The sequence below is a fragment of the Silurus meridionalis genome, chromosome 7 (assembly GCF_014805685.1).
Source record: "Silurus meridionalis isolate SWU-2019-XX chromosome 7, ASM1480568v1, whole genome shotgun sequence".
In the NCBI taxonomy this organism is placed as follows: Eukaryota; Metazoa; Chordata; class Actinopteri; order Siluriformes; family Siluridae; genus Silurus; species Silurus meridionalis.
Window position 1 is genome coordinate 16,799,068 of NC_060890.1, and position 16,783 is coordinate 16,815,850.

The window sequence follows — 16,783 nt, forward strand, 5'->3', positions numbered from 1 at the left end:
CCTAATCTTTAGATTTAGACCGTTAGATCTTTATATTAAGGATTAAAAAAAAGTAAATCTGCAGTGATTATGATTAATTAATAATTAATTTATTAACTAATTGGGCTACTGATACACTATTTAAGCAACATCACACAAGATCTGATACAGCTGTGATGATAAAATTAAAGTAATTCTTATATTTAGTATAACTGCGAATGTGATATTGCTTTGATACAACAGTTTTACAAACAAGAAGTCAAGTCAAGAGGCTTTTATTTTCATTTCTACTATACACAGTGGTACACAGTACACAGTAAAAACTAGACAACGTTCCTCTGGAACCCTGGTGCTACACTAAACAACAACAAGCTACATAAAGTGCAACCTAGTGCAAACAGTGCAGACGAAAAACAGTACAGACAGACAGTCCAGACAGAAAACACAAGACAACACAAGACAAGACACAAAACCTGAGATAGCCCCGACTAGTAAACCTACTGTATACTCTGAATATACAGTACTGTGCGAGGAGAACTGTAAAAACTATACCCGGGAGTGAATATAAACAGACACAGTGTAGTGCAAAAAACAGCAGCAGTCAAGAGGTGCAAAAGACAGCATGTAAACAGTAAACAGTATAGTATAATAAAGTTATATAGTATAATAAATATAGTTTAATATCAAGACACTGAGAATTCTTACTTGGTTTAAAATTTTTCAGGTTGCCATGACAACAGAGCGACCCACTAACTAGCTTGCTGCTCACTGGCTAACACACTGCTAATTGGACTCAGATTTATTGGTGGTATGACCTGGTCTAGTAATATGTCCATTTTATTTATTTTTTTTTTTTTATCAGATTTTTAAAATCAGATTAACAACATCTAAGCATTAGATTTTAATGTGGAAAAACAGCAAACATACCTCTCAGTACCCACTCACTACCATAATCTGCCATGATTTCAGACCTGCATCAGAGAATCTTTGAATCACAGTGGCCCTTAGCTATTGAATGATTGCATGCTGCCCTCTATGCACAATCTAGGCAGCAGTTGAGCCAACTGATTCACTCTCGAAAAAAAAAAAAATACCAGATGATATCGTTGGCAGCACTTGCTGCAGGTAAAGAGCTCTTGCATGGAATTTTGCTAAGCTATTTCGTCTGTTAAGAAACTTTGTCTAAAATGTAAGTGGATGCCATACCAGAGCTTAATAAACCCTAATGGTTGCCATGGTCGAGTGCAGCAAAATGTCTCAGTTTGTCCTTGCCTTTGAAGGAAATTGGACGGTAGTGTGCTTAAATATTTACCAGTCTATCAGATTTATTTTACAAAATTATTTGGTTGACTAGATGTACATCACATATTATATACAACTAAAAGTTATCTCCCTGATTTAATGATTTATTCCCATCCACAGTATCAAGTGCAGTTACTCTTATGGTAATGGATCAATAAAATATATCTGCATAACACTGCACTTACCTCTGATTTTTTAAATATTTTAAAATTGATGGTTTATTTTTTCATGGAGACAAGGGTAAAAGCAATTGACAGGCCATTATGTTTACTTTATAGAATAAGATTCCTTCTGCATGTCTCTAAAAAGTCTTAATCTACCAATGTGATGTTTGCACAGCTGGAAGCTGGTGCTGTTGAAATTTGCTTCACTTCTATCTTTTCATCCTCATTTGATGAGTTTTCACATTTGAGGTTAGAAGTTATGTTCATGAAAAATATAAACTGTTGATGACACCATTTTAGCTAAGGTTTTGAACCAGCACAATGTTTAGAATTTGAATTGGCGAAGACTTATGGACAGAGTGAAATGTTCTAGTGTGATTTATATGAAATCTAAGCAGCCTCCACCAGTCAGATTCGTGAACCAGAACAAACTGTTAACAAAATAGCAATATACAAGCTCCTACAAGATGATTTTAAATGCTTGCCATCTCAGCAGTATTATTAATTCACTAAACATTGCATTAGTCTTATAATTTTTGTATTTCACAATTCAATTAATGCAGTCCAATTGTACAGATTTATAATAATTATAATCACTTTTAATATTGAGATGAACTGGCTTCCCTAATCCTAGGGGAATTCCCATCTTGTGCCCAGTGTTGCCAGAATTGACTCTGAAACTGGTCCCAGCATATGACAATGATCCCTCCCCCATTGCCAAACTATGACCAACTAAGAAATAATGCCTACTTGATGTATGAAAGGTACCTCATGAAAAGTAAGATGATGTATAGTGAATATAAAAAAAATCTGTAGACTCTTAATTTACAGGATTCTATAATGTAAATGAATTTAATATTCATTTATTTGATTTAATTCAATAACATTTATTTTGCCTGATCGTTTTCTACATTTCTACATAAAGCAACACCAAATTTCCAGTAAAAACAAATAGGAAGAAATATACAATGACCTGGTTACATATATGCGAATAATGTTTATTAACAGTGTATCTGACTGTATGTATGTAATTATACATAAGTGAAGTGATTCTGATTAATCCAAAATACAGGTCAGTTGTTTCTGTATGATTTTCCTGACATCTTCAGGTACAATATATTTAGGAGCACACTGTTGAACAGTAAAAACCAATTTCCAGAACATAAGATGTGCAATAGTGCTTCTTCTCTTCAGCTTGAATGAGGCTTTAGTCAAGACAGAAAGAAGCATGCATAGCTCCAAATATCAATCTTTTTTTGGCACAAAACATCTGAACTATCTGAACCATAGACCACTGTAGGAAAGATGAAAATGAAGAAAAAGATAATGACCCAAAAGCAAAAATCCAAGTCAACAAAGGAATGCTTCAGAAGAAGAGAATCAACAATGTGGAAGAGGCCAGACAGAACCCTGATCAGAATCCTTTTGTAAACCTTTGGAATTACTTGAAGAGAGCTTCAACAGGAATTTGATAGATCTGGAGCAATTTTTGCAAGCAAGAGTGAAATGCCAAATCAGAAGGTACTAAGTTTGTATTCTCCTACGCAAAAAAAATAATATATATATAGTACTTTTCTTTTAGTTCTTTTAGCACTTATGCAATGGGTTGCTGTATTTTTTTGTGTTTGTTTTTTAAATGTTTTACTTTTTCTTTTTCTAAAATGTTTCTAATTGATTTGCACTTTAAATGTATTGGTTGTTGCAATATATCACATTAAAGGTGGAGAATTATTATGTTTTTTCTTGGATTCAAATGACAAATTCATGCATTTTTCAAGGGGTTTATTTACTTTTCATATCTGCTTTCTTACCTGCACATTCACTTGTGTATGCCAATAATATTAGCAATTAGTTTGTTGATCTGCATCAAATTATTTTGATGAAAATATCTAAATAATTAAACTGGCTCTTTCAAAAGACTACACATTCTTTAAAAATCTAATTATTGAGAGATACTAAATCATGTGCTTAGAAAACCAATATTATTTTTGGATAAGAAGGTAATATGTTTAAACTCCAGCCCCTCTTAAACTCTGGGTCCTTAACCCTCAACTGCTCAGTTGTATAAATAAGATAAATGTAAGTTGTTTTGGATAAGGGTGTGTGTCAAATTCCATAAATTATGTGTATTTGATATATCTATTTAAAAATCTCTGGTTTATGATAATGTTTTTAAAGCACTTTTAAACACTCTACTGAACTGTACATGTGGTTAACACTCTTAACACAGATGGGAATGTTCCTTGCTATGGCCAAAATTACTATAGCAGCATAAGGACCTTTATGCAGTATAATGAATATCACACTTTGTTTCATTGCAAATCTTTAGCAACACAACAGAACTTTTATCCTGGCATAATGATTTTGCATTGATTTAAATGAAAGGCATAATCACATAGTGTGAAACCTGACTGAATACAAAAGATCATCTATCAAATATAGTAGTCGCATCACAAGTAGATTTAAATATGTTTAATAATGATATGACAATTAGTTAGACATCAACGGTAGACAGACAATAACTCTAGTCTACCGTTATTTCTTATCAAGAAACTGCACTGAGGTTTAGTATGACAGAAGTACAGTATGAGGCCAAGTGAATGGGTGAACATTTTGCATTTCACGCATCTAAATAGGATATAAAAGGTAGGATGCATCCATGCAGTGCAATGCTTAAATTGGATTTCTCATACAGTTGCATTAAACCATAGCTGTACTGAATGTTCAATACAGTGACCCAGAATAACTTGTTCACTTAGTCAGATAATGCTCTGAGTAGCATGACCGCCAAACATTACAGCACAAGCCCAAGGGACGAAGGGACATTGCTATGTAAGCAAGTATCCTTTCATTTACAGAAGCATTTGTAGCTGGTATACTGTGGAAAATGAAAGTAGTAAAAGAGAATTTAAAATATACATAAAATAATTGCTATCAAAATTACTTTTCAAGACACAATCTTATGGTATTTTTTACCTGTTTCAGGTTCCACAGAGAAGTATGGCTGTCCTTGTAGTATACTGTAAACAAGCTTTGCACTGTTTCCATAGGATTCATCATCGGCATCTGTAGCAGTGACTCTCATCACAAATGCACCTAAGAACAAACAAGTATATACATCAAATCATGTCTAATTTTTAATATCAGAAATGAATGTACATTCCTACTTTAATTTTTGCTACTACTACCATTAGTACTACTGCTACTGCAACAAATACTACTATTACTGCTAATACAACAATTAATACTAATGTTACTCTTTCTGCTGCTGTAACTACTACTTCTACTACTATTACTACTATTGCTACTACAACCAATACGAGTACTACTAATAATACGAGGAAAAGAAAAACAAGAAAAGCACTTCTTCTATATTAAAATAAACACGTCCCAGTGGCATGACACCAGCATGTGCACACCCTTTGAGTTGTAATTAAAACATGTAAATGTGTGGGCACCCCCCAGTGTGACCAGTGATGAAGGCCATGCGCTGCTAGATCATTTGCTCTTTTATCCCTGATCAGCATATATCATGGTGCTTAATATCTAATTCATAATCTCATAATTACCTCAGTGCTACTATATAATGAATTTTCTTTGATAGTCAAAATTCCGTCAGTCTAGTGCTACTGGGTCATCCCGTGACTTTCCATGCTCGCGCTCTCTAGCTAGGGATCATGAAACCAAAGTAACACAGTCTGATCTCCTCAAAAAATTATAATTAGCCTAATTAAACTGAAAGTAGGCTATCTCAATTTATGTTAGGTTGATGTTTTTCGAGTTCCTTTCCCAATCCCATGTAGTACAGTGGCTTTAAATGCTATTTTTTATTTAGACATTATACTAAAAAATTTAGAAAGATGCTTAACTAATTAACAGTGTTAAAACAGACCTGTTTCTTCTTTAAATAGAGCTCTGATTTTCTGTGACCTAATGGTAAGTTTAACCAGTAAAAATGAATCAAGCTGTTATGTCTTAATGATTAAAACAGCCTTTAAAATGATCTATTCAATATTTGTTTTCATGTGATAATCAAAACTCATCACTATCATCCAAAAGGTCTCTGCATTAGCAATCAGTCATTCTGCATCTCTGTGTTTTTGCACTGCAAACATTCCCTCCCACATTAGAATGAATTTTAAAGGTGACCCAACTCTTCCATCTTTCTTGAAAAGGTGTACATATAGTGTCTCCCACCCATCCATGTCGTCCTTGGCATCTTCGAGACCTCCATTGAGTGCTGTTCACATTCTGCTCAGCTTGGAGAATACTAATGAACTACGAAACATCTGTCGTTCTCCGATGGTACTGGGAAAACATGGAGCGAGCAGAGGCACACGCTTCACGGATGGCCAGGCCTGATTAACAGAGAGCACGTTCACAACACATGGCCGGTTTGTTCGGCTTAAACGCAAGTGCCACCCATGACCTCTTGACTCGACACATGCTGTGCGTTTGAATCTGCTCTGCATGGAGAGGGATGAGAGGAAGGAGGAAAACGAGTTGGCTTATGAGTGCAGTGTCCCATTTAGAGTTGCTGTGTATGATGTAACTCCAATGCCCATGGAGAAATAGACAAATGAAAGGGAGAGCGTGGGCATGTTGGAAAAGAGTCTTAGGATTTCAAGTGCAAAAGCCCCAGGAAGCCAAAGAAAGATCCATTAAGAGGACTGCTTTTACCTCTGACTTCTACTATATGTCACCCATTACATAAGTCAGGTTTTTGCAGATACAAAAATATAAGAGAGACCGATAAAACTGTTAAAACACTACATATTCCAATCTTAAAACTCATCTATAAAACAGTTTTGTTTGTTAACTTGAACAAGCAAAAGTTATTCACCGCAATATAAAATATAATAGCCCGCAATGCATTCATTTGCATGTATTGCCACAGATTAAGCCCTCAATTTACACAGCTCACTAAGTTTGAGCTGCAAATAAAAAATCCATGTACTGTCACAAACCTGCCATGACTCATTTCGCTTAGATTAATTTCCTGAGTGCAGATTTGTTTTTTAGCCATGATATCAATAATATCAACAATGACTTATGTTATCCTAACCCTAAACTACTAATCAAAACAGTCTGCCATTCTTTCTCTCACCTGCAAATAAGCTTTGATTGATTTAAGATAAAGCCACCGGCTAATTTGGTGCTTGCGAACGAGTAATGAATTTCCACTTGCTTTGGTGCATTCATCTACATTTATTCAGTCTGTTTGTCTTAATAGGTGCAAAAAAATCATTGATGGTAATTAGATTAATTAAAACAGGATAGAGTAATTTCCTTTAATTATCTAAGGTTAAATATGCAGCATACTTTTCAATGACAATATTTAATTGGCCAGAAAGCTAAATATAACTAGACAACAAATTCCAGCACTCAACAGTGAACATTGGATTATTTAATTATACAAAGATATATATATATATATATATATATATATATATATATATATATATATATATATATATATAGAATAGAATATATATATATATATATATATATATATATATATATATATATATATATATATATATATATATATATTCTGGGTGTTTTGTGAGCCTCCAGTGAGAGTTCTAATATTTTTAAAAGGTCAGAATTCTAGGAGCAATCTGGTTATGTGGAGCTTTTATGGTAGATTGTAGACATGCAATTTTATTTTTATATGGTATAAATTCTGTTTATAAAGGCATCTTAATTCAAAAGTGAACTTTAATAAGCAGAGGGGATAGCTGACGTTTGAATTTAATGACGCTGGTGAGGCATTACTTCTTGTTGAATAAGATGTACTCCACTTTAAGTAGATCACAGAAGTCCCAGAATCACCATAATCAGCAAAAAAAAAAGCCTCATTACAATGCAGTCAGAACTTACCAGCTGCTGCTGCAGCACAAGCATGTCACAACAAATTAATGTTTGAACTTACCAAGATTGGACATCTCAGGTACGCTGGCCACGTAAGTGTCCTTACTAAACTTTGGCTCGTTATCGTTGATGTCATGGATTTTGATGACGAATTCCGAGGCCCTCTCTAGGACATGTCCAGACGTTTTGTTGACCGCTTTAGCACTGAGTGTGTATGAGGACCTTTCCTCTCTGTCTAATCTTCTGGTGGCATGGATATCGCCAGAGTTTTCATCAATCTCAAAAATTGAGCCTGCTCCATCTCCAGTGAGCACATACTTCACAGAACCATCCTCTGTGTCCATATCAGAATGAAGCTATTCAAAAAACATAAAAGAAAATATGTGTTTACTGCATGGTCTCTAAAGTACATGCAAAATGATATATCATGCAATCTAATGATTACATGTCATTATAATGATATATACTGAATAGTGTAAAGGCCAAGTCTAAAGAGTCTCAGACGATATGTTTTGTATATTTTTTTCCCCCAATTAATCGAATTGTGAAATAGTACACAGTTGGGCATGCTGGTGTAGGATAATATGGTTTAACACTTCTTGTGGTGCAGCCTGTGTAATGTGGGAATCGTAAAGCTTTTGGGAATCTTTGTCCCAAAGTTTCTTGTGTCTGAAAATATGAAGTTAGAGCTATACCTCTGACTGTTACAAAGTGGCACCTGAGGCTCCTTCCTACAATGTTAAATAAACGTCTCCTCAAAGAAAACATCACCATATCAACAATCACATGCTGCAATGGAATTTGTTTGTGTGGAGTGTTTGCTCTACAATACCTTTTGTACGTTTATAAAGAAGTGATCGCAGATATATTTATTATTTTTTTTTATTTTATAGCGAGTGTTGGAGAAGGTGAATAGAACATTTTATTTATTTATTTATTTATAGCAATGGCACACCAAGAACAAAGACTGAAAAAATTAACAAGGATAAGCAAAGCAAAGCAACAGCATAAACAAGACATTAGTTAGGTTCAAAGATACTGACAACAATAGACGAAAACCTAGACAATGGATTCTCTACATTATGTGACATACTGTAAATACAAGAGCTCATTAAATCTGAAGGTGCAACAAATATTGTGACAGTGTTGTAATCATGTGATTTGCTAATGAGAGCCATAGTCCTTATCCATATACAGTACAAACATGACATGCATGCATGCTGGTGTGAAGTGTATCATTAACTTTATCTAGCTAATTCATTTAGTTGCTGCATGCTCAACATAAAATTAAAAGTCATTTTACCCATTTTAGTTGAGGAATTCATTGTTTTAATGGTTCCCCTCCTAACAAAAAGGTTGTGTGTCTGAACAGTATAGAGGATATGCAAATTTTCTGTTGACAAGACAACCCACATGTGAACTCAAAACCGTTTGACTTAAACACAAAAACTCGTTCTTTTCGTAGAAAACTTTTTTTTGCACCTGTCTCTTAGCAACAAGAGTAGTTGTGTGCTGGCTACCTCTCAGACTGATTGCAATTCTTCTTATCTTGATTGAAGATGCTACCTGAAGAGGACTTTACCGGAACTACACATATCCCATCAGAAAGAAGCGATCAGTACAAAGATCATTAGACAACACTGTTATGTCCTTTTTTTGTCCTCAGTGTGTGTGTGTGTGTGTGTGTGTGTGTGTGTGTGTGTGTGTGTGTGTGTGTGTGTGTATATATATATATATATATATATATATATATATATATATATCTCCTTTTTTCTATTTAAAAAATTACTGTACTAAAGAAGCAAAAAACATTGTCTCTGTTAGTGGTGTAAGGAACATTGGAGGACACAGTTTCATGATTAGAGTAATTACAGCTGACTGCAGGCTATAATCGGGTGCTCCTTTTTCTCTTTGTCTGCAACCACATCAGGATGCCGATAGGCTAATTTGAGTGGCTCATGCTTCCATTTAGGGACTGTGTCACCACATGCTATCACTGTTTCAAATCATGCAATTACATTAGCTGTCCATTAAACCATGCACAGTGACTAGCGGTGTCGAGAATATAGCAAAGATACTGTAGGTTTTCATGCATTCACCCTTTTCTTCTGTAAATTGGCTTGGTTTTGTTTGTGTGTGTCCGTGTGTTTATGGAATGTGCATGTTTTTTTGTTCATGTTTTACTATTATTATTCTTATTATCTTAAATTAATTTTATTCTTTTTTTAAACTGACAGCTTGTGCAAGTGTTGCTACCTGCATTGTTTTATCTTAAACCTCCTAGGACTACATTCATTTTTGAAAATAAATCTTGGTAACTTCTTGACAATAATTTAAATGATATTTACATACAATTGGTAGTTTTATATATATATATATATATATATATATATATATATATATATATATATATATATATATATATATATAATATTAATATTTATGCATGTTGTAAGCACAGTGCATAAATATGAATATTATATATTGAATCACATGCTTTAGTGAATTAAATGGATTTAATCTGAAATGTATTATAAGGTTTTGCACGAACCAATGGAATGCATGCAAGCTTAAGTGAACAAAGCAAAAGGGGCATCTCCTCAATGATTCCACAATATATCAATAAACATTCTGGATGTGCAAAGACTTACAAATGACATTATGACACACAGCAAACTAGCGAGGTAAAGAAAGAAAAAAACACGCTAGTGTTTTTTTAAAGCAGTATCAAGCATTACACAAGAAAACAACACACACGCACACACACACAAACACACAAACATACACCTACACATATGGCATTGTTTGCAGCAGCTAGGATGTGATATCTCACAGGGCAGAATTGGTAATTAACCTCTTTATGCTTTTTTTTTTCTTTTAAGACATAAGTGTCTTATGTGTAAACAAACAATAATGAAACTGTCATGAATTTGGAAAAATGGTTAGAATGAGGTTTTAGCATACAGTCAGTAATACAGTTACACAGATGCATGCATTAATGAAATGTTTATGCACACTTCTTTAATGGGTTCATGTTCCTCTGAGAGACATGGAAAGCATCATAGCATACAAATCAACAAAGATATTAATAACTTCAGACATTATATACATTTTCTAGTTATTTAGAAAGCACTAATAGAAACACATCTGCAAGTATGATATATAAAGCAACAAAAAATTGCAATTTAAGTAATGATGGATCATTTTGTTTATTCTAATAATTATTTTAATCATTATTTCACTTACAATTAAATCAGCGTTCTTTAATATAGAAATGTTTAAATGTGTTTGGAAACGTCCATGAACTTCCAATTAAGCAGAGAGTACTCAAACCTGTACTGTTTCTCTCAGTATTATAGCATAGCCACAGGGTCCATGAATAATAATTTAGATGCAGGTGTGAAAAAACAATCCTGCATTATCAGTTATTATATTTATACTTTTTATCCTGTTTAACTAACTCCATAAATTTACCAAACCCCAACACCTGAAAAAACAACTAGGCCCAAATCATTATAAATGTCTTTTAGATGTAATGTGTTCTGTCCATAGAAGGTAAAATAAATAAAACAGATAAAGAGGTTTGCTCATATTTATATACACACCTATTCACACACTACTAATCCAAGACAGGGTTATGAGGAAACATGGAGCCGATCCCAGGGAACTTGGGAAACAAGGTGGGAGATACTCTGGATGGGGTGCCAGGCCATCACAGGGCACAATCGCACACACAGTCACACACCCATTCACACAGTACAGACAATTTAGAATTACCAAACAGCCTATTGTTGTTGAATTAGGGAAAAAAAAAATACAAAAAGCATAGGAAGAACATGCAAGCTCCATGGACACAGGGCACATTCATGCATACAGTACATACACTTCCCCAGCAGCATCACCATGAGTGAAAACCCTACATAGCATAATTGTACACTGCAATTAAATTTTTTTCTGCTAATAAAAGGTACCTTTGACAACAAACAACATATTACAATAAGGTATTAGCAAACCAGGGAATGAGTACTAATGTGTTTTTTGAACAAGAGAAGCTTCTATATTAATGCAGAGCCCATTTTCATCATAGCTTTTAAATAAAATCCCCTGACAGCCCTGAAATTAGTGCTCTGTGTCCTTTATTACAGAAAAATCCTACAATCCAGTCCCGCTCTCTCATATGTCATCATCTATAAAAAAGACACACAACAAAAGCATATGACAGCATGAAACTAACACACAGACATGTAGGAAAATTGGTATTTGACAGACAGCAGACTGCAATGGCTTATGGGATGCATACATTAAATTGTCTTATTAATATTAAATATTATTATATTTGTTATCCTAGGGAGTAAGCACGGCCTTGAACAGCTAATAAGCTTAATTGTGCTCAATTTGTGTACTGTATATGTTATTGATTGTGTGTAATTAGTAACCCACTTGTTATAAGTTAATAGTTTGTATGATGTGTATATATCAGTATAGTCATAGTATGCAGTATGCTGAATTGATTTTAAAAAGTTAACTGTCAATGCATGCTCTTGACAACCATGGATACTTAATTACATTTTTCTTTTTATGGACTAATGCACTAAAATGACTTTTGGCTATGCACAGATACATGCACGCCAACCTGAACATGTAGCATTACTGCAGTTAGCAACAAGACTAATTGTTTGCAATCCCCTTTGTATTTTTGATTTTGAATACCTTTGAATCGTAATTCTCCAGATGTTTATTTTCCACAATCTAGCCAATGTTTTTCATTCGGGTGCTCTCCATAGCCTCAGAGGAACACAAGGGGTGTCCTAATTACTGGCCAGAAAAATGACTCCTCTGGGGCTTCAGGGACAAATTAAAAGACATTTCAGAATAAAATATCCCCTAGCCACACAGTGGTGGTTTTACGGTGATTCATAAAAACAATCATTGTTATGTTTTGGCCATGCAAATTTTTTGCCCAAGCTAAAATCCCTCTTCACATTTCAGAGGTACCATAGTGAAAGCAATGCATGGTAAGGAATACTGATTGGAAATTCATTTGCTCAGTGAAAACTTTTTGGCATGAAGTAGTGTCCTTTTTGCCTGACACTGCAGTCTTTGTGAGATTGGCAACATGAACAGATAGCCTTTGTTAAATCTATAATGGGCAATGAATGCTGCAACCTATAAAAAAAAAATCCACAAGACTAATCATTGCTATATATAAAAAATGCTTCCCAAAAATGTTATATTAAGTTAAGTTATATTAGTATTCATTTGTATGCATACATCTCTCTCTCTCTCTCTCTCTCTCTCTCTCTCTCTCTCTCTCTCTATATATATATATATATATATATATATATATATATATATATATATATATATATAAAATGGCATGCCGTGCATTTGGTACCTGGGCCTTCACTGGGGACTTACACAACATAATTCACCTCTTAATACCACCACTATCACGTCACAAAAATAAAAACCATTAATACTATACACAAAGCAATATGACAACAGAGAGAGGCATTTCGCATATTGAGGGTAAATATAATTTTTACTAAAGCAAGTTAACTCCAAACCTCTACACTAGAACTGCAACTGTGCCACCTACATCATTTGGAGCAGTTCAGAATCAATATTGTCTAATAACATGACAAAAACATAAAAATATAAATAAAATACTACCTACTAACCAGAGCTCCTCGGAGGCTGTAAGTCAGTGGTATTGCTCATAGGCACTGGTCTGGAAGTGGTGAACAAACCATTTCTGGGCTGAGACAAGCTAGCTAGCTTAGGGGTTGGCAGACCTCTCCTCATGATGTCTAGCTTTTCTTTAAAATGGATTTTTAAAAATGTCTGAAACCAAATCAATTTATCTTCCTCTGTCAGCCATTGTGGGCATTAAAAAGTGTAACTCAGATATATAAATGTGTGCAAAGTGCTACAGACATGTTTTGCTAGTTGAATATGGCTGTAATCTAGCTGATGCTATTCTGGGCCTATTCTGTAAAGCAACATTGAAACCTGATTGGTTAAAGAAACAGACCCATTGCTAATAAAGTCTTAGGTACATTGGCCAGCACTACTGATTGTGAAGGTCCTGAGCAGATTAGATTGACATGGCAGCACATAGAGACTGAAACCTGATGAGACAAAAAAATATAACATACACATACACATACTGGATGCAGTGGAGCCAAGAAAAAAAGCTACAAAATGAAGAGAAACTGTTGGTAATAAATAAATAAAAAAAAAAAAAAAAAAAAAATTATATATATATATATATATATGCAAGTACTATGTACTGTGTGTGTTTCAAAGTGAAGAATAATTCTCAGTATGTATATATAGGAAAAGAAAAAGAGAGAGAGAGAGAGAGAGAGAGAGAGAGAGAGAATATTTTGTCCTCGAAAACTCACTCAGACAGCATTTTTCACAGTGTGTTTCACCGTATGCAGAACACCTTGTTGGAAAGGGTTAAAAAAACACATGAACATTGACAATTACCTTCCATGCCTTATCCAGAATACTGATGTGGTGTTTAAGAGACAAACAGCACACATGTTCAGAGAAAATTCATACCTTGAAGAATGGTCTGTATAAGTGTGTAAAAATTTGTCCTCCCGGATGTCTGTGAGATTTCTTTCACTAAATGCAGAATAATCTGCAGCTCTTAATGACAAATTACAAAGGTATGTCACTTTTTTAGGTGGTACAGTATATTAAGGCATCCATATGCTTCATCCTACAATAGACACGTTTGCTGTGGCTCTAATTGACAAATCATTCCAGATGGTTGTGTAGTTTGATGTACATAATTGTATTGCTATGACATTTTTATAATCATAGAACTGAAGCTCAACTGACTTCATTAACTTGTGTACGATTGTTTACCTGAATCATGTATCATCAACCACACAATTAGCTAATGAGTAGTAACAGGTGTCTAGAATGCATGAGTAGAGAATGTGTATATGTATGCAAATAGAGGTGCGTGTGTGTGTATGGTATCAGTAAATGAATGGATCTGTTTAAGAGGTTTGTAAAAGGGGTTATAAAAAAATAACTACTTTTTAGTATGGTTTTATTGCCAGTCAATGCAGGGAGAATTGATTGTAGTTAAAATTGCAGTAGACTGTCACAAACCATTAAACATAGTTTACTTCTTTATTTACTTAGCTCCATTTGGTAGTAGATTAATTGTCCATCAAATCGATATTTTTGTTGCATTGACAGCAAGACCATGCTTTTCTGTAGGGCAGCTAGTGAGATTGCTTCATGCTACCAAAAAATGATCCAGACTTTAGCGTTAGCAACTTTGCACTCAATCTTTTTGCATACAACTAACAATTAATTGCACCTTTTTGCTTGCTTCCATTAGATCAATCAATCATTTCAGTTCATTTGGTTTAGCAGAATCTTAGGGGATTGTTCTTTTCTTAAGTGACTCTAGAGAAGTCAAATGTGGAGAAAGAGGAAGGGGCTTGTAAGCAGAAGCTGAATGAGGGCAAAGGGAACACTGAAGACTACGAGCTTGTTTACTTACCCAGTGAATCACAGGGCTTGGGAAGGTTAATAGGATTTTGTTCACATCAATAGTGCTGATGGAACAGTGTGTGAGCTACTGCCCTTGCATCTAACCACAGCTACAAAAGAAGGCCAATTGCACACCATGTTCTAGCACTTCAGAGTGGTTTGCTACTCACTAGGCCCTGACTGTTTATGTGCTTCTACTGCCTAATGACAATCCAATGGCAAGTACTGCAGATTTGCTGTTCTGCTGTGTAGTAAAAAGGGTGTATCTTGATGAACTTTGTGTTGGCTTCAATATCTGTGCTTAACTATAGTAGACACTATGGTACACATTTAGTCCCAAAAGGCATTGAAGACAACCTGGAAAAGTCATTTTCTGAGCATATCTCCTTACCACCTGACATGCCACCAATTTACTGAGCAAATTACCAACAAAACATAAACCCTTCCAGATGAAGGGATGGAGAAAAAAAAAACATGCACCAGGCAAGATTTGCATAATCTCCATACCAGCTTACAAAAATGAACTAGGCATGCTGCAAGTATGCTGGAGGCAGATTATGGTGTTATGGCAGCAAACAGGAGATTCTTAAATCAAGGCATCAAGCAATAGGCATTCTAATTCCAAAAGAGAAGGACTTTGTTCACCTCAGCCAGTTCCACTAGATTAGACCTGTTGGTAATGAAGGCATAATTTTCTTTAGTGTGGTGGCACACACGCTGTTGGAATACCTGGGACAAGATGCCTTTATTTATTTCAATAAGTATATAAATGATTCCATGTGTCTGGAACACTCCACTATGATCTGGCATCAGATCTAGGCAGCCAAAAGGGATGGAAGAGACTTCCATGTGGTGTTTGTGGATATTGCCAATTGCTTTTTGGCAAAGTTCCCCACAACCTCCTCCGGGCTACATTTCATTACCATCATAAACCTTGTCCAGGACTATTTTCATTATATCCAGCTATGCGTAACTATGCTAGACTAAACCACAGATTGGCTTCATACACCAGAGGTAATTATAATATCTTCATGGTGGGTGGTTGCTGTAGATAAACTCCCATCAGAGTACAAACTGATGACCTGAGAACATTTACTATAACCAGGACATGCACCAGTGGTTTCTATGAAAGCTTCAGGAAAATATCAAACTGGCCCTAGTGAAGATCAAACTAAGCAAGTTCAGAAGTTTTTCCATCATCAAAGGAAAACGGTTAGAGTTTCCACATTGGCAGTGCAACCTCCAAAAGTGGCCAAGAAACTCAATAAAAGTAAAGATATTTATTTTTTGGTATGATGCATCTCTTGATGATTCTTCTAGCAAATAGAGCAGTTTAGTCAGGACACTATCAAACTGTTTTGCTGCCCACAATTCAGACACCTGACCCATCTCATGCGCCCACTAACTACCTATGAGGCTCTAATCACAAAGATTGATATGCTGGAAATTATATGTACTTTTTCTTAAGAAAGTCTCACCAGTTGCCTGAGACACTGCTGGGCTTTAGAGCAAGTGCATCCCAGAACTACCCTTTGTTTTTTTGTTTTGTTTTGTAGTGGAGTGCCAGATGCACACAAGTCAGTCTGAAGACATTGTGAGAGACTCACAATAACTACTTTGGTCCCAAACTCGTTAACAAAAGACAATCCAACACAAAATACACTGTTGGCCAACAATCTGCAGTGATGCAAGTTAATCTAGCCTAATGCAGTATTTTTTATTGTAGAGGAAGTGCTTCAATAAGAGCAAGCTGCTCGGTCCAAAAGGCTTTTATCCAAGGAAGCCAAGGTCAGTGAATAACATAGGAATGAGTAGAGAGACCTGGGAGATATTGATACATTTAGATAAAGGTATAACTGTGGAGCCACAATTGGTATAAACCCTCATACAGTGCTAATAAACAACATGTGATGTTGTCTATTAATGCATTTTAGTAAATT

General features: G+C 35.0%; 1 protein-coding gene and 1 long non-coding RNA gene across 3 annotated transcripts in view; one reads left to right on the plus strand and one right to left on the minus strand.

Moving 5' to 3' along the window:
* LOC124388851 (cadherin-10) overlaps window positions 1–16,783 on the minus strand; it is a 45,107-nt gene that overhangs the window by 19,664 nt on the left and 8,660 nt on the right. For both annotated transcript variants that reach the window (XM_046853922.1, XM_046853923.1), the window contains exons 3-4: window positions 7,381–7,675; window positions 4,422–4,541 (exon numbers count right to left, since the gene is read on the minus strand). In XM_046853922.1, coding sequence (XP_046709878.1) covers window positions 4,422–4,541; window positions 7,381–7,675 — 415 coding nt within the window. The remainder of the gene's footprint in view (window positions 1–4,421; window positions 4,542–7,380; window positions 7,676–16,783) is intronic.
* Window positions 1–16,783, plus strand: part of LOC124388853 — a 59,992-nt gene that overhangs the window by 18,501 nt on the left and 24,708 nt on the right. The window lies entirely within an intron of this gene.